The sequence below is a fragment of the Nannobrachium achirus genome (genome assembly GCF_963921795.1).
Source record: "Nannobrachium achirus genome assembly, chromosome: 12".
NCBI lineage: Eukaryota > Metazoa > Chordata > Actinopteri > Myctophiformes > Myctophidae > Nannobrachium > Nannobrachium achirus.
Genome location: NC_137832.1, coordinates 38561750 through 38586948, shown reverse-complemented (window position 1 = coordinate 38586948; position 25199 = coordinate 38561750). Strand labels below are relative to the sequence as shown.

At 41.1% G+C, this 25199-nt stretch overlaps 2 protein-coding genes across 2 annotated transcripts in view; one reads left to right on the top strand and one right to left on the bottom strand.

The window, feature by feature from the left end:
* The window catches only part of tspan36 (tetraspanin 36), an 11345-nt gene extending 2172 nt beyond the window's left edge, over positions 1–9173 (bottom strand). Inside the window, exons 1-6 of the mRNA XM_080738324.1 lie at positions 8984–9173; positions 3711–3902; positions 2889–2963; positions 2428–2523; positions 2138–2281; positions 883–966 (exon numbers count right to left, since the gene is read on the bottom strand). Coding sequence (XP_080594450.1) covers positions 883–966; positions 2138–2281; positions 2428–2523; positions 2889–2963; positions 3711–3902; positions 8984–9043 — 651 coding nt within the window. The 5' untranslated portion in view covers positions 9044–9173. The remainder of the gene's footprint in view (positions 1–882; positions 967–2137; positions 2282–2427; positions 2524–2888; positions 2964–3710; positions 3903–8983) is intronic.
* An 11564-nt stretch (positions 9174–20737) lies between these two features.
* Positions 20738–21972, top strand: LOC308295573 (uncharacterized protein; the record flags this gene model as incomplete). The annotated part of the gene is made up of 2 exons (XM_080738625.1): positions 20738–20974; positions 21586–21972. 2 exons carry the CDS (start codon positions 20738–20740, stop codon positions 21970–21972), a joined length of 624 nt encoding a protein of 207 aa, XP_080594751.1.
* Between the last annotated feature and the right edge of the window lie 3227 nt (positions 21973–25199).

The window sequence follows — 25199 nt, the reverse complement described above, 5'->3', positions numbered from 1 at the left end:
GAACACAGGTCTATGTTGGGTTTTTTGGGTGTTCCCTTTATTTTTGAGCGGTGGTCACACCGTCTCCATAGCGTGGCCGTGTGTGTCTCCGTGTATCCGTGTATGTGTCCGTGTATGTGGGTGGGTGGGTCTGTATGTAGCCTCAAGCCTGTGGTGTAGTACCTTTTAGGTCCACACATGTTAAGGGAGGGGCGCTGTTTTCAGGCCAGGCCAGGCCAGGCCAGGCCAGGCACACACACACACACACACACACGCACGCACACACACACACACACAGGGAGGAAGGGGGAAGGGGGGAGGGGGGGGGGGGGGGGAGGGGTAAACCACCGCTCAGTTCACACGGGTGTGATTTTTTTGAGCAGTGTATATATTGTGAATAAGGATGACACAACTGTGGATGTTTCAGTCCTCAGACACATTATCCTCATTATCAGCACTATTTACTTTCTGTTTCCATTTCCCATGTTGGCTTTAATAAATGCCGACTAGAGGCAGAGGTCACCATCAATCAGCCCTCAATCTGGGAACCCAGATCAAAGAAAGGGCGACGCCCACTCGGTCTGTCTCTCTTCCTTAGCCATCATTGACTCTGTCTCGAGAGATTGATCAGCCCTTATGTTGTGGCCAAGAGGCCTACAAAATATAAATATAAAACTAATATAATACCATACATATGCGGCCTAAAAGTCATTAAAGTACATTTTAATCGCAATTATTTGAGTGACAATTAATCGTCAACTTAAATTTGGAATCGTGACAGCCCTAACTGGGAGGAAATCTCATTTTCGGTCACAATCGCTAGACATTCTATTATATATGCTAAGCAAATGATCCTCACAGATACACATGTACACTACAGTAGCAAAAAAAAAAAGTCTTTACCTTGATGATGGCAAAGCCCAAGATGACCAACAAGGCATAACTCAACACACCCTGAAGGAGGAGCTCCAACGCTGACTCACAACCCTGAAGAAACACACACACACACACACACACACACACACACACACACACACACACACACACACACACACACACACACACACACACACACACACACACACACACACACACACACACACACACACACACAGTCATTAAGATGTGTGCTTATAGCGGTGTAAATATTGATTTTAACCACACAGGCTGCAGACCATGCACGTCCTTGTCCGGATGGTTCAGTCGGTAGACCACTATGTTCTGGGTTCAGTCATGGGCACTGCCAACTCAGCGTATGAGTAGCACTCACAGCTTGGGTAACAAAGGGCCTTGTTATACAAGGACGAATTCCCTTAAGGCCGCTAGTTTTCACTACTGAAACGGCCATATTGACAAACGGAGACACGTTTTTATGACCCAATCCGACACTTTTTTGGATTCTGGAAGTGGATAAGTGCGTTTTCGCAGCTGTGTAAACAAAGAAAACGACCAATACGGGAGAATACGATGACGTCGGTCATAGAACCCCACCTCCCTCCCCCGAGAGGAACGGTGTGTGATTTTCAACTTCAGCAGATTGGCGGGACTCATTGAATATGCAAACAGACGATAATGATATGGATTTGGGAGCATAGCCTAATTACAATGCATGTCTCATTAAAAACAATATATATTTTATAGTTGAAGGGCAAATACACAGTATATGTAGGCTGGGAACATGACACATTTTGCGTGAATCCATGCATTGTCAACTTGTCGGTGTAAACACAGACAAAACGAGCCAATACGAGGTGTAAATGCAATGCCGTTTTGGTAGCAAATCCAAAATGAGACCGGCAGCGTCTCCAAGCGTCTCCGTATAAAAGGGACCTAAGACTTGCAGTAAGTAGTGGAAGGGAGCTGAAGGAAGATGTTGAGCTCCACCTCAGCAATCCCAGGCTGTCTAGTCTCTAGTGCAGGGATATTCAACAGGGGGGTCTTGAGAGTTATAACAGGGGGGTCTCCAAATCTTTGTGCGACAGGATACGTTTTTTCACATAACCCATAACCCTTGAATCCTTATTCTGAGGGGAACAATGGCCAAAAATATGTTTGGGTCCTGGAGAATGAAGTTGATCTTTTGTACCCCTAATTGTACCCCTGTGGTACAATTACAGTATAGACAAACCACTGCCAGTGAAGAGTAGACCATACATACCTGTGCGTAGAGGAGCTGTGGTTGATCAAGACTTCCAGTGCACTCGGACGCGTTCCTACAGCAGGACGGAGGCACTGTGTTGTGGCTGGTAAACCACGGAGTGGCAGCCCAGCTGCTGTAGTTCTGAAGACCACAGCACTTCAACTGTACAGAGACAGAGAACACTCTTATTTCCCTTTGGATAAGCCTGATAAGCCTTTGTAAATTGTAAGACATTTTAGAGTAGACTGAAGAATACTGAGAGGAAAAGGAGAGGAAGAGAGAGAGAGAGAGAGAGTTAAGAGTTATACCTCTCTCTGTAGGAAATCCACACTTGTGGATGCAGCGTTTTCTCCATCATACTGCCTGAAAACATCACCCATAGAGCGCTCCAGGTCTCCCCCTATCTGGATCACATAGAAGACAAGAACACACTTTTACACAATGTACAGTAGTGTTATCTCTGTGTTTAAAACTGGGTCCCTTAAGGGTCCATATTTACACCGAGTTAAATTTACACTGGGGATTTTATGATGTGATTTTATTGAGTTGCCATGATATAAGATCATCAGAGTAATATAATGGTTTATGATATTATGGGACATTGGAGCCCACGTTGGAGCCCAACAACAGTAAACGACGAATGTGGGGATGGATGTTTGGATGGATGGATGGATGGATGGATGGATGGATGGATGGATGGATGGATGATTGGATGGACGCACAGACGGACAGATGCATTGTGTGACAAAGAATAATGTCTGTAACTCACCCTGTTTTGGTAGATGACACCAAATACCAAAGCCGCAACTTCAGCTGCAAAGATCACCAGGATGAACAACAGGAACTGGAAACAGAGAAAGAAAAGTGAGAGAGAGCGAGAGAGAGACTGAAAGGCCTTAATAATAGTCTTAATCACTTTATACTTCGCTGTATGACATCTACAGTACAAGCTCACAACAAGTCATGTTGTGATGTGTTGTGAGCTTGTATCTGTATGCTATTTTCAATATTAGAAAATCGTGAAAATGCTGAATTATCTAAAATGTACATATCCCACAAAATAGGGATGCTTTGATGTTGAAAGTGGGTTTATCCATAATGACAGCTAGGTAAATCACACTGATTAGACTCTGTATGTCAGATGGATTGTTGACTGTATCTCTTTCCCAACATGGCGACCATCCTGTATGAAGATCAAACATCTCCCTCGCCTCCACCGACCTACATAAACACTGTTATGTATGCATGCATGCATGCACACATACCGGTACATGCCTCAAATACCACCACAGGACAGAATCAGTTGGAGCCACACGTGAATTTAAAAAGTATAAAATAGGGCTTATGTGGTTAATCAAACTAATCAATGTAGTAGATGATTGAACAATAAACACGTTTCAAGATTAAAATAAATACATTTAATTTCTCTGGTGATTTGTTGATATATATAAAATAGAAATGCACATAAAAACGCGATTCAAGATTATTTGATTAATTGAAAGATTAATCAACTGAATAAATCACTAAGAAAGTTAGAGAGTCCTACAGATGCATGAAGGTACATCCTCTCACTCTCTCGCACCACACTTACAAAGCTGAGGCCGACTTTGGACTCTCTGACAGTGGCACAGCATCCCACCAGGCCAATAAGGAACATCACCACGCCGGCCGCGATAATGATAGCTGCTGGGATCAGTGTGTTCTTGTCATCCAGGAAGGCGGTGAAGCTGCTGTAGCTATGAATCACATAAGATCCCACATAGACAAGAGCACCCCCAGCAGCCTAAAGAGAAAAACAGCAAGAGAACACATGAGGTGATTACAATCTCGGACAACTCTCTCCTATCCGGTTCAATACCGCCTGGAGAAGACGCGCATCTCTACAGGAGTGAAAAAGTATTTCTCACTCCTGTAGACTCTGAGGAAGGCCACAGGCCCAAACGCATCCATTTTTGCTTGTGCGACTACTGTTGTGCTTCATGTGAATTAAAAGAACTTCTAACTTCTAGTGTGTTTGTGTGGATATTCCCTTTATTGTGATTACAATCTTCCAATCCTATCCACAACTTTCCAACATTCCATCATGCATTGCGCAGAAGTTGCACGGAGCTTCCGGCGCCGCAACCGAGTGTGATATACAAGCTCACAACGGTTGCATCTGCGACGCGACATGAGCTTGTATGTCTGCTGTACCTGGAAGTGTGGTGCAAAAAATTCTCCAGTAAATTCCTGCGGAAAGAGGTGGATATACTGTTATGTTTGAGTTTCATGCAAGGACAAGCATGTCATAGTAATTTCATCATTTATTTGTCTGATATGCTTGCTATGTCACTAGATACAAACAACAAATAAACAAACATGACCCATTGTCACCTCCCACAGAATAGAACATGTGTACTCATAATACTATCTCATTCACTAATTTAATCACAATATGCTCAGATTTCTCATCTAAATAGCATTCTGTAATCTGTACCAATCCGTACATACAGTATATGGTTGTGTATTCTGTATGCGGGAATGCCCTTTGGTCTGCCGTGTGGTGATAGAAATTCCCGTTCTTTTTGAAGTTTGGATGGTTTTCACAAACTAATTCCTTGGTATGTCGCATAATTCAATAGCGGCAAGTGGGTTTAATGATTCTGGCAGTCAGGGATTAATCTAATCATTGTGTAAACATTGATTATAAAAACTCAAACTCATTTACCACAATAAATCTTATTATAGATAATACAATATTAAACATTTTATAAACCTTTGCAAGAACAGCATTCACAGATTTTCCAGTTGATATCAATGGATTTGTGACAGCTCTATTGATTTCATCGATATGTATTTTTTTGACAATCACTCATCATTCCGAAACGGGGGGTATAGAGAAAGCCACACAGAGAGAACGAAGTGAGTCAGTGGAAAAGAATCTTTAGTCAAACACATCAGACCTTGACTAGACAGTAGACACAGCAGAATCCTTAGATAAAGAAGACCAATAGGCCAACTTTTTGGACAAAAAAGTAACTGACTATTGACTTACATAAAAGCTGACCTCCCGCTGTTTCCTCTTTCTGACGTAAAACGTGTTTTTCTTTGCAGCATTTCAAGCTCAATGCATAAATCAGGGCTCTAAAATGTAACATTTGCAGGACGCAAATAGTTTATTTTTAGGTTAATGTTAATAATATAATTAACCAATGTTGGTTCGAATTATTACAGACGTTTTATCTGTACCTACTGTATATACGAAGAGATTTAGAAATCACGAGTTAACGAATGATGAGTCCAATTTGTCATGAGATGATGTGACCTTTTTTGAACACATCATGCTGGGTTGCATCATTGTTTTAACAGAACATTTAGTCAAACACAAGAGATACTTGTGGTCTTTTTAGATGAAGTAAAACCGCAAGACATATAGTATACAGAGCTGTCTTGTCATAAGTATAGGAAGAGAGAGATCTTTGTTAATCCTGCTGGGGAAATTCAGTTTCAGCTTCACCAAGCTGATGGCTGACCAGATGGTCATGCTTAGCACCCAGGGGGTGCTAATAAACACACGCATGTTTAATTGTTTATTAATGCATATCGATGGATGACATCAGAATCATTGCACAGTAGGCAAGTAATCTCCCCCATATGCATTTTCTTAAAAGTCTATAATTAGAATATGATGGATGTATTATAAAATAGCAAGGAAACTCATCTCTTCCCATCAAACTTGTAGATTAATTGCGACCGTAGGTCGCAGTTTACTAACCGTCACAGCTTGTCCGTGTCTGCCCGGACGAGTTAACGCCTGACACTCTGGTTCCCCTGACACATCACTGTGACATCACAGGTGACATCATAGTGATGTCAGATACTCAGAGCAGGGATCTCCATATATGGGCATAAACAGGTGACATCACAGTGATGTCAGATACTCAGAGCAGGGATCTCCATTTATGGGCATAAAAGGGTTTCTGTTATGGATCTCCATATATGGGCATAAAAAGAATTGTATCCCAGATGATGCCCTGTTGCCAACACAGATGGCCAAGACAGCCCATATCTTTGTGGCTGGTTCTTCAAACAGGGATCTCCATATCATATGGGCATTTCCATGAGGTCAGATGACATGGCGCGACCTCAACCTTTAGGGAGAGGTTACTTGTCGCCCTTAGGCATCTTACTGGCAGTTTGTTACTCTTTCCTGTAAGGATACTCAGCTTTTGTTTCTCTTTCTTTTACATTGATCACCCCTCCTCCTGCAAAGGGCTGTGTGTATGTGAGAGTGTGTGTGCGCGCGTGCGTGCAGTCACTTGTCTTTTCCATTGAATTCACTTCCTAGCCCACTGAACCACATGACTCATTTTTTTTAATCATTCCGTAGTCACGGGATCCCTCTGGCGCAGTCACCCTATCCCCCTCCTGCTTTACCCTACCCTCACCCCTAATCTTTCCAAGTACTCTGATCACGTTAAGAAGCAACAGAGTGGGGCTTACACATATATGGTATTCTGTCCACACACTGATTTTCTGAAATGCTCTGCGGCAGTGATTTCTAAAATATGCCCCAGCGTTCAAAAAGTGTTAACAAGTCTGCTTCTGGCAGGTCCCTAACATGTTGAAAGCATACTAATTTTACTGTATAATATTTTCGTACCAAATATGATATTTTTCCAGAAAGCATGTTCAGGCTTCCCTTAGTTATGTCCATTATTTCCCCCCTAACAGCAACATCAGGCTATAAGGCAGCATACATCCTTTGAAAGACATGATTTGTCAGGAATGCAACAAGGGGGACATGACAACATTTGTAAACGATATTGTGGAGAGAGGTGAGAAATATAAAGTTTGGTTGTAAAGTCTGCTGCGAAATCATTGGGATTCACTTCACATCCCTCTTGAAAAACCTGGCCCAAGATTAAAAAAGACCAGATATATGTTTTAGGATTATTAGCGATAGATGGGCTATACGTCGACAAGCTACACTCAATGTGCAACACTATTCTTCTGTAACAACTATTCATTAAACTGTATAACCGATATCTAGAGAGAGAGAGAGAGAGAAAGAAAGAAAGAAAGACTGAGGAAAATGGACCACCACTATGTTTTCCCTTGTAAATACTCAGACAGTTTTTTTATAACCCTATAATGACATTATGGTTCACCCTGAGACGTAATTCATCATGTCCTGTCACAGCAGCACAGAGCACACAGCTTCAGACAGAGAGAGAGGATGGGCTGCTCAAAGAGTTGCTTCTTGACATGATCTTCTGAGTAGGCCCTCTAGCATCATGGGTGACTAATCCTGCTTCACATTACAGTATGTGTGTACAGAATGTAAGTACTAAGAAGATTGAAACACTACAAAATGCCCCTAGTTTCAGTTCCAGAGAAGTCTATTTGAATGACTCAAACTGAACCAGGGGTTAGCAATAGTCATGTGTCCCCTCCCCTATGAATCGTGTATTCAGAAAATATAATAGTGACAAAATGTAGGAACTCCCAAAAAATACATAATGAAATGTAAAAGAAAAAAAGAAGAAAAGAAAATAAGTAAGATAATTGTTTATGCTCTGTAGCTTTCATCCTGTTCACAGATCACAGAAAGCGGAAGCAGCTCATAATAGTCTAGTATCTAGTTCTTGATTCTTTGGAAGAGAACAACCATTGTTAGGTGACTTCTGTAAACATTATTCAAATGTTATGAAATATAAATTAGACAATTATTTTTTTATAAACTTAATTTCAAATGTTTGCCTTTTATTAAATACATAAATTAAAGATTTTTTTTAAGACTTGTGATTTTAAACAGATCAACAACAGATCTCACCAATTCTAGCCTAAACATTACATCAAGACTACCTCAGGTGACTAACGCACCAACACAGTAACCCAACAGATACGATTACTTTTAGCAAACTGAGTGGGCATACTAGCCTTTGATTGATTGATTGATTGAAGGCTTTATTAGAAGTTTGCATAGGAAAATGTACAGATTCATGACGGTACAGTTCACTGGTACAAGGTCTACTAAAAGGAGATCCATGAAAAGACTAAGCTTATTTCAACAGGAAACCATTAAAGTATCTCATATAACATTGAATGACAGACAAATAGAACACAGTACTATGCAGTAGATATGTAAAGAAAAAAAGAAAACAGTAGGTCTATACAATCAGTAAGTACAGTATATACAATATATACAAGGAAGGGGCAGGTAACAGTAAGTCTAAACAATCAGTATGTACAGTATATACAAGGAAGGGGCAGGGAGGGTAGGGTTGGGCTAGGTTTTTACCAGTTGTGAACGGCTGCTGCCTGTAAGTGGTTTTTTAGGGCAATTTTAAAGGATGCTAGTGATCCACACTCCTTTATGGCCTTCGGTAAGGCATTCCACATTTTTGTGGTGCCTACAACATCAAATTATATTTAGAGGTAAACACCAAAGGTAACAGGATAAGTGGGCACCAAGGAAGAGTGGGCACATGGTGTTAAATTGGACATTTCTTTCAAAATGTTAAAACATAATAGCCTGTATGGAAAATGTTGTAAGTAAAGTAAAGTAAAGTAGGACTATAGCCTTAAGCCTATATGATTAGAACATGCTTAAACATTCAACAAATTAACGTGTAATATTTCTACAATAGTTACAAAACCTGTATATCCAGTCCAAAGAAATTTGTTTTTATGAGGTTTTATACAGATACAATTCAGTCTGATAATGATGTAGGCTACCACCACACATCATGCATACTTTACAATTTTCAAATACATTTTGGTTAAATAGCCAAGTTTTTACATCGAGGTGCCCAGATAGTGTGCCCACCTACAGTAAGTATCCTGTATCCAACAAACAATATTTATAAACAGCCAACTTACCCAAAATATCAAACTTATCAGCAGGAGAACCGACTTCGAAGTTATAATTCCGCAATCCATGTTGGCTGATTCTTGCTCTGATGAAAAGGGAAATAAGCTGCGTTCTGCTGTCTACCAACAACTGCGTCGCGTTGGTTTGTGTTATGATTATTAGAAGTAAGTTTCTTCTGACTGCAGCAGTGCTTCAGTGTTGACTGGTTTCTGCTTACATAGCGGCCACAGTGGTCACATGTTCCAAAGACCCATGTTGTTCACACCCACCTGCCGATGCTGCTGGCTTCACTTTCACTTGACACCATTTACTTGTTGGTTACTCACTCAGTGTGTTTAAACTGCAAAGGACAGCAAACGAATCAATTAAATTGCTAATATTGCACCCTAATGACCAGGCGGTGCGGCAGCGGATTATATCGGCATGAATAGCCATATAGATTGTATAATTATTACCAGTAAGACTCCCTAATCGGGAGATAAGCGACCGTTGGTCGCTTATCTCCACAAATATCACAGCCTCCACCTCTCACGTCATACGGGCAGCCATAGCCTAGTTACACCTGGAATGTTGAATCTCCATATATGGAGATAACCTACCCATCACACAAAGTCTGACCTCACCAGCCCATACCTGGGCATGGACGACTTATATCTCCATATACGGAGATGGCCATATATGGAGATACGATGACATCACAGAGTCCACAGCTGATGATGTGGCGTGATGTCATACAATACACAAACAAGCCCTATATAAAGGGGCAATTCTCACCAGGGAAGAGAGCATTCCCCACTAGCTGAGTATCTTAAGATGGTTGGATGTGATGATAAGCCACAAATAGGCCAAAAGTTTGTTTTACCAATTATCAAGACATACGGGCAGTTGACAGTTTGCCATTGTTACTCATTGAAGTTGAATCTCCATCTGAATCCCTTTTATGCCCATATATGGAGATCCCTGCTCTGAGTATCTGACATCACTAATCCCTTTTATGCCCATATATGGAGATCCCTGCTCTGAGTATCTGACATCACTAATCCCTTTTATGCCCATATACAGTATGGAGATCCCTAACAGAATCCATTTTATGCCCATATATGGAGATACCTGCTCTGAGTATCTGACATCACTGTGATGTCACCTGTTTATGCCTAAATATGGAGATCCCTGCTCTGAGTATCTGACATCACTGCGATCTCACCTGTGATGTCACAGTGACACATCACCTCAGTATCTGTGATGTCACAGTGACACATCACCTCAGTATCAGGCGTTACACGTATACATTGAGCAGGGCAAAGGTGTGACGTGTGTGACGGACGGACGGACGGACGGACGGACGGACGGACGACCGGTGGAGGTTTTCATACTAAACTGCGACCTTACGGTCGCAATTAATCCAAATATTAATAATACATCATAATAATGCATAATAATTACAACATAATAATATACATATTAATAATACACGCCCTACTACGTGGGCAAAACGTTCAGTATTTTGGTTCATCTAGAGCAGTATGCAGGCTATGGCTATATACCATGTGCAACATTCCTTCATTTTCTTCTGTTAAAAGAAATGATTTAAAGGGATATTTCACTTTCAAAAAAACTTTTGGTCATTGTATTGTCTAATCAGGCTTTTATGAATAGCCTGACCAGTTTTTAATTTGCTTCATTCAATATTTAGATATTTGATGTAAATTTGATAGATTCATTAAAACACCCATTCTGGTGACGCATACTAACCTAGCTCCTAACCTTTTTCATTTATTTGTAATTCTTTGATGAAATGGAAAAAAGAAAAAAAAAGTTTGAAGCTACAATGGGTGTGGAAGGTGTCCTGCAGGAGGAATATCTAAATATTGAATCAATCAAATTAAAATCTGTCCATGGTGTTCATAAAAGCCTGATTAGACAATATAATGACCAAAAGTGAAATATCCCTTTAAAGCATGCATGTCTTGTCTTACAAAAGGTCCAGTAGTCAACCAACAATCAAACTGAAAATGTGCAGTACAGTGCAAAAAAGAAAAAATAGGAAGTTATTAAAATTACATCAAATGAATAGCCTATATGCTGGGAAGAGTGAATGGAGAAGTAACTAGAAGCAGTGCCCTTCCGAGAACAGGTCTCCGCCAGGTAAGGAAGGTTATTGTGGCCTATAATAGGCCAATGTGAAAAGGGTGCCATGTCTTCTTCGGCCTTGCATGATTTGTTCCAAAAATGTGTTTTGCAAAAGTCGACCTGCTGGTGGTGCTACAGTATAAGGCCAAAGTGAAAAAGGACATGCATTTGTTCCTTGACCTAGTGGGAATGTGTGTGCAATGTGTGTCCAGGATAGAATATCAAATATTGGTCAGATCCATCTTGATCACATGACTATTAAGATACTATGTAATGATTTGTGTGATTTTTGGATCAAATCTGAAGGAGTAATATCCAAAAATGTGTTTTACTTAAGTTGGCCTCCTGGTGGCGCTATTAAAGGCACATGTGAAAAATGCAGGGCAAAGGTTTTTCCTTTGCCTCTAGGAAGTGCGCATACAAAGTCTTACACTGCCAGTAGAGTTATAGGTAAAAACACGAATCGGGCTGTTATAGCGCCACCATGAGGCTGATTTGAAAAAGTTGAAGTGGAATTCTTCCTCTGCCTAGTGGGAAAGTGAGTGCACAATTTCACCAAATTTGTACGCTGTGTTCATGAACTTTGGAAGCCATCTTAGCCAATCAGGATGGAATATGGAAAATCGGACAGATCCATGTTGATCACATGACTGTAGAGATACTGTCTACCGATTTGCGTGATTTTTGGACAAAATCTGTAGGACTGTCAAAAAATATATTTAGCAAAAATCTGCCTCATGGTGGCGCTAGAACAGGGCCATGTGAAAAATGTGAGGCAGAGGTTCTAAATTGGCATCCAGGGAGTGTGCACAGATTGGCCGCGACCGGGCCAACAGCGCTGGTAACAGACGGACAGACGAACGGATGGACAGGGTGCAAAACAGGGTGCAAAACAAAAGTGAAAGATAGATGGCATGGGATAGATTTTGGATTTATATTTCTTGTACTGACTGTATTTTATTGTTGGTATGTTATACAGGGGCGTCACAAGGGGGAGGGGGAGTGGGACTGAGTTACTAGGGCCCAAGGTGGAGGGCCCTAAGGGAGGGGTCGTTTTTATTGAGGGGTGTTACTGGAGGAAAATAGGGGAGGGTCATGCTATTTCAATTTCAGTCCTAGGGAGGGTCTGCTGATTTCACTTTGAATTCAAGGGAGGGTCATGCAATTTTTCAAAAGCAAACAATGGCTCCAGAGGTACAGGCACTTATGCAACCATTGTCAACAGCCTTCTGCTTCATTTAATGACAAACCCTGGGTGCCATCCCTAGAAATGCCCCACAGTCACTGCAGTTAGTGTGAATGAACTGAAGTGGCTGTGTTTATACTACAATGTATTTTCCTAAAACAATGGAGAGCTGTGTAAGGCAGCAACAATGGTTGTCAGAACTGTATCCCCCCTCCCTAAAGTAAAAAGTGAAAAGGTGCTAAAAAGAATTAACGACCGCTTGTTGAAAATGCGCATTTGACCCAGATTTGACGACAGGCAATCAACAGCACAAAAAGAATGGCAGCAGTTACAAGCCTTCTCTGTGTTGTGCACATGTGTCAACTGTTTAATCTGTAACCTAGATGTCAAATAACCTAAAACAATGGAGAGCTGTGTAAGGCAGCAACAATGGTTGTCAGAACTGTATCCCCCCTCCCTAAAGTAAAAAGTGAAAAGGTGCTAAAAAGAATTAACGACCGCTCGTTGAAAATGCGCATTTGACCCAGATTTGACGACAGGCAATCAACAGCACAAAATGAATGGCAGCAGTTACAAGCCTTCTCTGTGTTGTGCACATGTGTCAACTGTTTAATCTGTAACCTAGATGTCAAATAACCTCTTCTCAACCTGTGAGAACTTCTCACCTTTTATGTGATGTCCATGTTGACTTTTACACTAGCAGCACTACCGCTACTCACTGTGTGTTACTTTAGTTTGGAGGGTGTGTTAGTTTATATTTGGAAATGTGTTTTTGGGATGAAGTGCAGCTGGGATCTCAATGCATTATATTAGCCTATTCATTATTGTTCATTGCTGCTGCCGCCCGCACCCGTTTTTAACCATAAAAAAAAAAATCCTAATTATTTACAGTAAAAAAAGAAAGAAAGAAAAAAAAATCTCTGTTCTGTTCTCGCCACTGGTTAGGAATATAATAATATAGGTTTTATAGGCATAATTTTACTGTGGTAAATGCCATGTTGTAGGGGAGGGTCAATCTTTTTTATTTTAATGCTTGGGGAGGGTCACTGATTTTTTCCCCAATTGAGAGGGAGGGTCATGGCATTTTGTAAAAGGGCTTATACATTTTCTCCAGTAACACCCCTCAATAAAAAACGACCCCTCCCTAATTGTCTCCAACGTGTGATTCCTAAACCCACCAGGCTTGAGTTAAGACCCGCCTCGTGGAAACGCGAGGACTTCCAGGAGAGGCTGAAATCCCTGCCTGACACATGGAGGGTGGATAAAGTCAGAGGCATGAAGACTTGTACTTGAGAAAAGCCTGCATTTGCACAATGCACAACTATTAATTTCTCACTACTTCAAAATAAAAAACTCTTACTGATTATCAGTTAAATTGTTATGGTTTGGAAGGCTTTGGGCCTATTATGCTGCGTGTATTATTGTAATGGGTCAGTAGGTAGTAGGTACTTTGCACTTGAGAGAGCAGCACTAACGTTCATGGGCACTTTCATACTTAAGATTATCGAGAGGAGGCGGGTCTTAACTCAAGCCTGGTGGGTTTAGGAATCACGCGTCTCCAACAGCCGAAGGCAGGGAGAGACTGTGTTCGCCTCCGTCCGTCTGTCCGTTCGTCCGTCCGTCCGTCCGTCCACAAAGTTTGTTACCAGCTAATCTCCGGAGGCGTTGGCCCGGTCGCTGCCAAACTGAGCACACACACTCCCTGGATGCCAATTCAGAACCTCTGCCCCACATTTTTCACATGGGCCTGTTCTATAGCACCACCAGGAGGCCAATTTGAGCAAAACTACTTTTTGGCGAGTACTCCTACAGATTTTGTCCAAAAATCACGCAAATCGGTAGACAGTATCTCTACAGTCATGTGATCGACATGGATCTGTCTGATTTTCCATATTCCATCCTGATTGGCTGAGATTGGCTTTCAAAGTTTCTAAGATTGGTCAGTTTTGAACAAAATGCCTCAAATCACGAACACAGCGTGCAATTTTTGTGAAATTGTGCACGCACATTCCACTTCAAATGCCACTTCAAACTTTTCAAATCAGCCTCATGGTGGCGCTATAACAGGCCGCCTGGCCTGGTGGAGACCTGTGCTCAGAAGAGCACTGCTTCTAGTTATTTTATACTTTAGCTATTGAAAAATAGCAGATATACAAGCTCACAGTGAGATTGTACGCAGATTTGCTATTTTTTTTTAAGTCGTGAAAATGTGTGCAAATCTTGGAATATATGTATTTTTTAAGCTAACATTTGTAACTCAAATTTTGTTTCTGGGGGTCCCTGGAACTAAATATTTTGACATGGGGGTCCGTGGCCAAATACATATAATTTTGGGGGTCCTTCACATGAAAAAGTGTGAGCACCACTGACATAGAAACATAGGTTTTTCAAAAAAGATTTGAAATAGTCCAAAACTTGCACAATATTTTCAAAAAATAGCAGATCTACAAACTCGCAGCACGGCACTCGTGCGAGTCGTGCCGCGTTAAAGCACAAAATAATGCGTTCCCAGTCTGAATGGGTTAAAACATTATGGGGGGCCCACAGTGAATCCTTGTACCCAGGGCCCAGAATTTGGTGCGACACCCCTGGTGTTATATTATGCTGCATGTTTTTTTACATTCTGTACCGTTGCGAAAAATTAATTAACATTTGAATTACAAAATAGCCTATATACTATATCTTAACCCTTCAAGTGCCATTTCTTTGTGTTATGCAAATATGCATATGCATGCACTCAGTTTTCATGTTCATTGTTTCCGCGACTCCGCCAGGCCAGAAGGCATGGTTGTCTCCACCAGGCCGAAAGACATGGACAAGACTATGTTTAGGACCCTTTCCATCCGTCAGTGTCCGTGACGTGTGTGTTTGTCCATCTGTTTGTCACCAGCTAATCTCCGGCACCGATGGCCCCGGCCACCATGATGTGGATTTTTGCAAAACATTGTATTACTCCTACAGATTTTGTCCAAACAAATCAATACACATTATCTCTAGTCACGTAATCAACACAGATCCAAATTCCATCCTGATTGGTCAACATTGGCTTCAAAAGTTTGCTGAATTGGTGGAGACAATTATTATGTTTAGCAGTCTGCTCAGGCTCAACCTCATGTGGTTCATGTCCATTGCCAGTGTGGTAGGACTTCAACTTTGACGGCATCCCCCTGGTCCCGGGTGTAGTGATGGATTCATGTGGGCCCAGCCGTCTCCCACTCCTGAGTCCTGCTTCCAAGATCTCGACAACCAACCATGCTTTGATAGACGGGGCCTCAGGGATGTACGGTTTTATTGTATGGCCAGTCATGTTTCCAGGCTTTCCTTGGGTGAGGGTAGACTGAACAGACAGAAATCATGTATTCCGATTAAAGCCTTTTATTGTATTTGAAGTGGGAGTTTTTAGTTTTTCTGCAACTGAAACTTAAAAAAAAAGAAAGAAAAAAAGGTGAAAATCTATATTCCAAGAGTGAATCTACATTTAAACTGACTTTTGAATACATTTTTGTAGTTCAAGATCAAAATGTTAGACTTTCAGTTTCAATTCTTCACTTCAACCGTTTTTGGTAAATGATCAAACCTTTAGTTTTGACCCTAAAATGGTTGTATAGCTCTCTACCCATTCAGCTATGGCCACCCTGTTGATCTTTGCTTCCATGTTGGTCATTAGCATGGCTATGTCGTCCACATAACATATTTGTCTTGATGTTGTATCCAGTATGTTAAAGGAAAATTCCAGAATAAAACATATTAATCCTTAATCAGCCTTTTATCACGTCTGTACATACCTGGTATGATGGATTTTTATCATAGTCCTTCCAGTTTTTACTTCTCCTGGACTCCTCAGATCTCTCTCCCACAGCCAAAACGGCGGTCAATTATGGTCCTCCAAAAGCGCTAATTTTCACCGCTGCAAAGTTACTTTTTTCTTCATAAATCTGCTATTTATAGTTCCAAGACAGCCAGTAATCCACTGTTTTATCGCGGGTTGAGGGAAATGGCCGTTGTTGACATGATCCCAATAGTACTCACAGAAGAAGAATGAAGTCTCGCGTCTCGTGTGATTACCGCGTTTCCTTTAGCTTTTTCTTTAGCGCAAAAGAAAGCTTTCTCCTGGAGTTATTACAGCCAGTATGTACACAACAAGGCATCGTGGTATATATATAAAAAATAAGAAAGCAGAAGAATATAATCTAGTTAGTCTATTGATCGCTAGAATCTAGTAATATGACTGAGAAGGATTCATAACAAAGCATTTTAACGGACTTCCTGTAGTCATAAGGTAATTCTATTACCTTTATTTATTTTATTTTTTCCTCAATACATTTCTTCGATTTTATTTATTATTTATTTATGGAATTACTTATAAAATAACTTTGACGTGTATTATTATTTGTAAACAATGTAGGCTACAATATAATCACAAAATAATCGTATTTTCCTCAAGACATTCTGCAATGCCTCACCAAATAAACTTTAGGTAAAAATTACCTCATGACCACAGAAACGTGTCTTTCATGAGGTACTTTTTACCTAACGTTTATTTGGTGAGGCATTGCAGAATGTCTTGAGGAAAATACGATTATTTTGTGATTATATTGTAGCCTACATTGTTTACAAATAATAATACACGTCAAAGTTATTTTATAAGTAATTCCATAAATAAATAATAAATAAAATCGAAGAAATGTATTGAGGAAAAAATAAAATAAATAAAGGTAATAGAATTACCTTATGACTACAGGAAGTCCGTTAAAATGCTTTGTTATGAATCCTTCTCAGTCATATTACTAGATTCTAGCGATCAATAGACTAACTAGATTATATTCTTCTGCTTTCTTATTTTTTATATATATACCACGATGCCTTGTTGTGTACATACTGGCTGTAATAACTCCAGGAGAAAGCTTTCTTTTGCGCTAAAGAAAAAGCTAAAGGAAACGCGGTAATCACGCGAGACGCGAGACTTCATTCTTCTTCTGTGAGTACTATTGGGATCATGTCAACAACGGCCATTTCCCTCAACCCGCGATAAAACAGTGGATTACTGGCTGTCTTGGAACTATAAATAGCAGATTTATGAAGAAAAAAGTAACTTTGCAGCGGTGAAAATTAGCGCTTTTGGAGGACCATAATTGACCGCCGTTTTGGCTGTGGGAGAGAGATCTGAGGAGTCCAGGAGAAGTAAAAACTGGAAGGACTATGATAAAAATCCATCATACCAGGTATGTACAGACGTGATAAAAGGCTGATTAAGGATTAATATGTTTTATTCTGGAATTTTCCTTTAAACAGCATTGGGGAGAGAAGAGACTCTTAGGCCCTATAGGAGACACCATTCCTCAGTCTTCTGAGTCAGCCATGTGCTGGCCATCGCTGGTCTGTAGCATGAAGCTGCAGTTTGACAGCATCTCTATGTCCACATGCAGGGCATGCATGTAAAACATAATTGTCTCCACCAGCCGAAGGCTGAGGGAGAGTATGTTTTCAACTCCGTCCGTGTGTCCGTCCGTGCGTGCGTCCGTCCGTCCGTCCGTGCGTGCGTCCGTCCGTGCGTCCTCGCAGTTTGTGAGCACCTAATCTCAGTCGCCGTTGGCCCGGTCGCTGCCAAAGTGAGCACACACATTCCCTGGATGCCAATCTAGAACCTCTGCCCTAAATTTTTCATATGGGCCTTTTCTAGCGCCACCTAGTGGCCGATGTTCGCAAAACACATTTCAGTGCACTACTCTTACAGATTTTGTCCAAAAATCCTACAAATCGGTAGGCAGTATCTTGACAGTCATGTGATCGACACGGATCTGTCCGATTTTGCATATTCCATCCTGATTGGCTAAGATTGGCTTCCAAAGTTTGTAGGATTGAGCCGTTTTCAACAAAATGCCTCAAATCACAAACGCAAAGTGCAACTAGAAGCAGTGCTCTTCCGAGCACAGGTCTCCACCAGGCCACACAAATCGGCCTGTTATAGCGCCACCATGAGGCTGATTTAAAAAATGTGGGGCAGAGGTTCTGAATTAGCATCCAGGGAGTGTGTGTGCTCAGTTTGGCAGCGATCGGGCCAACGGCGCCGGAGATTAGCTGGTAACAACCAGGCCACACAAATCGGCCTGTTATAGCGCCACCATGAGGCTGATTTGAAAAATGTGGGGCAGAGGTTCTAGATTGGCATCCAGGGAGTGTGTGTGCTCAGTTTGGCAGCGATCGGGCCAACGGTGACTGAGATTAGCTGCTCACAAACTGCGAGGACGCACGCACGGACGGACGGACGCACGGACGGACGGACGCACGCACGGACGGACGGACGGACGGACGGACGGACGGACGGAGGGGAAAACATACTCTCCCTCAGCCTTCGGCTGGTGGAGACAATTATCATGAAATCGCACACACGTTCCCACTAGGCAGAGGAAGAAATGCAACTTATTTTTTTTTAAATCAGCCTCATGGTGGCGCTATAACAGGCTGATTTGTGGTTTTACCTATAACTCCACCGATCAGTTTCAAACTTTGTAAGCGCACTCCCTAGAGGCAAAGGATAAACCTTTGCCCTGCATTTTTAACATCAGCCTTTTATAGCGCCACCTTTGGGCCGACTTATGTAAAACACATTTTTGGATATTACTCCTTGAGATTTTATCCAAAAATCACGCAAATCGGTACACAGCATCTCTATAGTCATGTGATCAAGTCCGATCCGTCTGATATTTCATATTCCATCCTGATTGGCTAATATTAGCTTCCAAAGTTTGCAGGATTGCTCCGTTTTTTGAACAAAATGCCTCAAATCATCAACGCATCTTGCGATTACCGTGAAATTTGCCACACATTTTCCCACTAGGTCAAGGAACAAATACTTCATTTTTCACATTGGCCTGCCACCAGCAGGTAGACTTTAGCAAAACACATTTTTGGAACACAATGCTTCAAATCATGCATGCAGCGTCCGATCTAAGGTGAAGAACATAATATGCCACCCTTTTTACATTGGCCTATTATACAGTAGCACCACCAGGACGCACGGCCTGGTGGAGACCTGTGCTCGGAAGAGCACTGCTTCTAGGTTGTTTTTGTTTTGGTCACAGCATGGATGAGTGGCTTACATTTGGCTGCACTATACAACAGACAATATTGACATTGCACTGTAGTTAAATACAGATACAAGGCATTGTGACTTGTGTTCCATTCAGTATGACAGAAAATGCAGTAGGCCCTTTGGTATTTTCATATTTAAAGAATATGGTCCCTTTGAAAAACGTGTATGCAGACACCCTTAATTCTATGGTAGACACCCTTTAAGTCCCTTTTATTAATATAGAGCATAACAAATATAGGCCTATGTATCTTATTTATAACTAATTACAGTGTTATTAAGCAGATATAATAAAGATATTGGCTTCATAAAGATTTAACAGTGAGGCAATTTCATCCTTCATATTTTTACTTCATTGAACAGCCTATAGGAATTGACATTAGGAAATTAAAAAAGGCAGAAAAAGAAGTATGATCACACATTATGGAGTAATAAAACAGAATTGCATGAATAAAATATTCCTTGAATAATGTGTTGTTTGGAGTGGGGAATAAACTCGTTTCTCTCTCCATCTCTCCAGCTCCAGACCGTGCGCACAGGCTGATATTTTGGCTAAGTTCCAACACCACCCCTGCAGACACAAATGCTTGTACTCTATAGCCTTTTCCCCCAGATGACATAGCCTATATATAGATAGCCTATATATATTAATATATGTTAAGATTAATTTGCTTCCGAGAAAAGTCAGATTAACTTTTTATAAATGTAAGTATTGAAGGCAGAGGTTTAGCCTATAGGTAGGCTATGTGTCGTTTGTCAATAGTGGGTCAAACATGAGTTGTGCTTCTTTGGTAATTTCTTTATGTTTTTAAATGCCTAACATCACTCAAATTAAACCCAGTTTTTGAGCCATTGTATCAATCACATTTAAGTTATTATGCGTGCAAATTTTGAAGTGTGCACTAAAGTGTTTGCAGAGCAAATCGTAGCTAAAACGTCAAAAATATACATATTTGAAATGACACAGAACCACTGGCCATGGGCAATTTAACAACAAATTCGGACAGGTTTTTGATAAATGCCTCAATTGACTCTCTTAACAGACTCCCAAACATACTCTGGATCTCGTGGTGCATTTTTTTCTATGAATGTAATACATTTCAACAATATAATTTAACAGAATGTGCCTGAAGAAAACACAAGCCCTTCCACTTTTCAGGGTGAGGATGAGAAAAACGGTGGCAACTGAGTTGAGTCTACGCGGTTCTCAGTGACGCTTTATAAGCGTTATCAGTGTGGTGGTGGGTGTCACTACAAACCTCTACAGACCTCAGACCTGTCACTGTCAGTCTGCCCTAGTTAAACCCTAAAGCATCACTCACTTGGCCTGAACCCTGAAGCAGACAACCTTTAAACATGTCAGGTGTGAAACCTAAGTGTCCGACGAAGAGGAGACTCAAGGTCAATAAGAAGACAGGTCCCACTGTGGCTGACCTGATCGTGAAGGCCCTGACGGGCTCCGCGCGGCGCGGCGGGACGTCCCTGGTGGCGCTGAAGAAAGCCCTGCAGGCCGGCGGATACGACGTGCAGAAGAACAAGGCGAGGCTCCGGCTCACCGTCCGGCGCATGGTGGCCAACAAGTGTCTGGTGCAGGTCAGTGGTGTGAAGCAGTGTTTCTCAAACTTTCAATGTTAATGTCTGGTCTCCCCTTAACTCTGACAGTGTAGGCCTAAATGGAACCAAATGGACCCGTCAGGGTCTCTGGAATCCACTTTGAAAACCACTGGTGCATGTAAAGTAATTAAGTAGTTAAGTAGGCCTACAGTTTTGAGGTAGTTGTACTTCACTTGAGTATTTCCAGTTTTCAGTACTTTTACTTTTACTCTATTACATCTCAGAGGCAAATATTTTAGGCTGCCTTTACTCCACAACAATTATTTGAAAACTTTAGTTAGGCCTATAGTAGTCTACTAGTTAGCCTACTTTCTAGATATAAATTATTATATTATAAAACATATAGCCTACATTAATCCACTTTAGCCATATTTTATACCTGGCTATTTGAAAATAGTCAATCTACAAGCTCACAACGCTTAGACTATATTTTGTAGGCCTACTTGTACTTTTTGTACTTTAAGTAGACCTATATGTTGATGCCAATACTTTCGTACTTTTACTCAAATACATTTTGAATTCCAGACTTTTAATTGTAACGGAGTATTTCTATATTGCAATATTGATACTTTTTTCCACCGCTGGTGCAGGTCAAGGGCACGGGCGCCTCAGGCTCTTTCAGGCTCAACAAGAAGCCCCCCGCCGCGCCTCGAAAGAAGAAGGCGGTGACCAAGCGGGCGGCAGGTGGGGCGGCCAAGAGGCGACGGTCCAAGAAAGTCAAGAGGCCGGCAGTTAAGAAGGCAGCCCTAGCCGTGGCTGCTGCTGCTGCGCCCAGCGCGGTGAGCGCGCCACCAGCTGCCAAGAAGTCTCCTGCGAAAAGGAGAAAGACAAAGAGTCCCAAGAAGGCAAAGACAAAGAGTCCCAAGAAGGCTAAAAGACCTGCTGCGGCCAAGAAGCCCAAGAAGAGCCCCCTAAAAGCCAAGCCCAGTGTTACCAGCAAGAGAACAACCCGAGCAACCCCCGGCCCCGAGTTCTGATCTCATACAATATCTGTTTCCGTCTGCGGGCCTCTAAAGCTGCTGCAAAGAAGTGAGTGACTGACAGGAGGACGCTTGATAGGCCTAAATGCTGTCAAAACTGGACTGTGTAGCTTCGGCTGTCTCAGGGTTCATTTCGAGCTTCAATTTCCTTTTGTTATTTGTGTTAGTTGTTTGAACAGAGAAGGTATTCACACTGCACACACCTTTCCATATGATGCACCAACTTAAGGTCCAACCGTAATTGTTTTAAACGATAAAACATGTTTGTATTCATCACCTGATCCCGATGTGTCCTATTTCCTTACTACGATTTCTCTCTTTTGAAAAGATAAACTATTTCCTATAAGTGGGTTTATATCTGCCTAATTATAGTCGCATATGCTATTTTAAAATGTAAGACAAATGATTAAACAGAGGGGGGAAAAAGTGCTCTAGCGAGTAGCCTAAAACTGGACAATTTCATTCATTAGATTTCATGTGATTTGCCACCATCACAATAGCCTATTGCTGGAAATTCCAAACAGGTTTGACGTTTTCAACTAATAATTATTATGTTATAGGCTAAACTACTTAGAGTAGCCTATATGCGTTTTGGAAATTAAGACGGAGATCATTACGCACGGTTACGCACGGGTCCAGAGGAAACACGCAGATACAAAATAAATAACGGAGCGTTTCACAGCCAAATGGCATATTGTGAAAATAATATTTGTGCTAGCCTGCTACTGTAGCTACTATAGACCTAGCTTAAGTTGCATAAACCAGGGCTTGCCAAGTGCCAACCCTCCTGGATCCAGCAGGACTGTCATCTCATGGATTTCGACCACATCTCCTGGATTGTCATTTCTCCTGGATTTGGTATCAAACTCCCTATATTCACCAGAACACACCTAATAGGCCTATAGGGGAGCTTGGGGGTGTGGGCAGTGCATGCAATAGAGATAGGCCTATTCATAATGACTAATATAGCTGTCATGTGATATTTTTAAAGATGGTTCTTACATTGCTTCAGTCATCAAATCAATTTCTGTGCGCCAACATTTTGCGTTTTAATAGCTGAAAGTGTAAAGCAAGCCTGCTAAAGCTATAAGGTAGAGTGGGGGAATACATTATTATTTTTTTTACAGTAGACGGTCCGTGTATCTTTCGATAGATTATATAATCTTTGGCCGGGCCAAATGATGAATCAAATTGGCCCATAGACAGAAGTTAACAGCAGCAGATGACGTCATGGCATGGCGAGTCTCTACACGAATTTGGCGAGTTGGATTTTTGGCGAGAAGACCGGTTACCCTCTACACAGCCACTTGAGGTAATTATCTCAAACAACATTGACCGGTGAAGGGCGGGACAACAAGCGTTCGTTAAGGTCTTCTTATCAGCAGCAAAAACATGTCATAGAATAAATTCAGTTCGAGGGAGCTGTGGCGCCAAATCCGCCAATTTAATATCTGGTCCCTAAAGTAATTCTCGATTAACATTTAATTTAACAGTGCTGTAACTGTTGTTGAAGTGTTGAGTTGTCATTTAAGCCTACTGTTACCAGTAGGCTAGACTATACAAATTGTGTTCTGTATTCTGTATTAGTTTTTCGCGCCATCTACTGGAAAGAAGAAGGTAGTATTTGAAAGTAAAAATAAGAAAATGCACACACACACACACACACACGCACGCACGCGCACGCACGCACACACACACACACACACACACACGCACGCACGCACACACACACGCACGCATATAATAGGCTATGCTTTGACAAAATATAATAGGCTATGCTTTGACAAAGTGTGTCACAAATCTAAATACTCGTTGTCAATGTTTTTCTAATTGCAATACAGTTAAATGTCACTTCATTAGGCTTAACATTTTCATGTAGGAGTTTTAATAGCCTGGGTAAAATAAGTGAAATAGGACAAACAAGTGATGGCATGGCACAAAAAAAAGTGAGCAGTCAAAATTGGATTGAAGCTGATATATCGATATCGGTCTATCCTGATTCGATGAAACAGGCAACTCACTCATACACTCAATGTATTTTCCGATTTTTTAAGGTGGAGAGACAGGGAGACACCCATACAGAAAAAGAAACCCCTAAAACATTAAATAGCAATGATTACTATCAGAATATAGGCCTAGAGTTTTAACATTTAAACAAACAACTTTTTGTTTAGCCATAATAATAATAATAATAAAATCACACACACACATCTTTAATTCCACTGATGTAGCTTAACCATCATTTGCTTTGTGCCATTTGTTGATGGGATGAGTTCTCTCTCTTTTCACTGACACAATAGCATGACTTAAATTAGACAAAGGCTTGGATACTGTCTGTTCAGAATGAGGAATTTCCAATGAAAGCATGTGACCTAAAACCAACATGTAAAACATGGCACGTGACCTATACACAACATGTAAAAGGGAACACCTCACTGTGCACTTCCTCATTTCATATCTAAAAATATTGTCTGGGATTTTATATGGTTTCTTTTTTGTCATGGTTGGGATTTTTTATTGTTTCTTTTTTTAATGGTAGAAAAATAAGCAATAAAATGTACAGGGATTCTTCCTTTCTTGTAAACATGTGAGGGACACGTTTCATACAAATACCAGTTGCACAGAACTAGTCACACACACACACACACACACACACACACACACACACACACACACACACACACACACACACACACACACACACACACACACACACACACACACTGTATGTAAGAAGGTACTGCCGGTTTGCATTGTAGGTAAGTATGGTATGTAGAGTATGATGGTTCACAGTATGTACTATTATGATTGTTGATTTTCTTTGTATCTATAACAAGCGTATGGACAATTTCTGAGGTTTAATAGAATCAAACAGACATTCTTCCAGAAAATGCATTTGAAACCCACTGATACAAACAGAGAATGTCTCACCAAGCGAATATTTTCACCTGTTGTATGACTAATGATTATTAATAGTTCTGTGCGATTTCAATTGACAGTATATGGCATACTGACAACATGTCACTTAATGATCGATCAGATTGTTGTGGTTGGCACCCATCATTGCCTGGGTTATTACATGGTTGAAAATCGGTTCCGTCTCCCTCCCATCATGCTGATCGAGCAGTTTTGTCTGCTGACATTTGAAAACAAGAATGAGGAAGTGTGATCTTTATTAATAATATTATCAACGCTGTTCCCTCTAAGATATGGCTTGAAGTGCA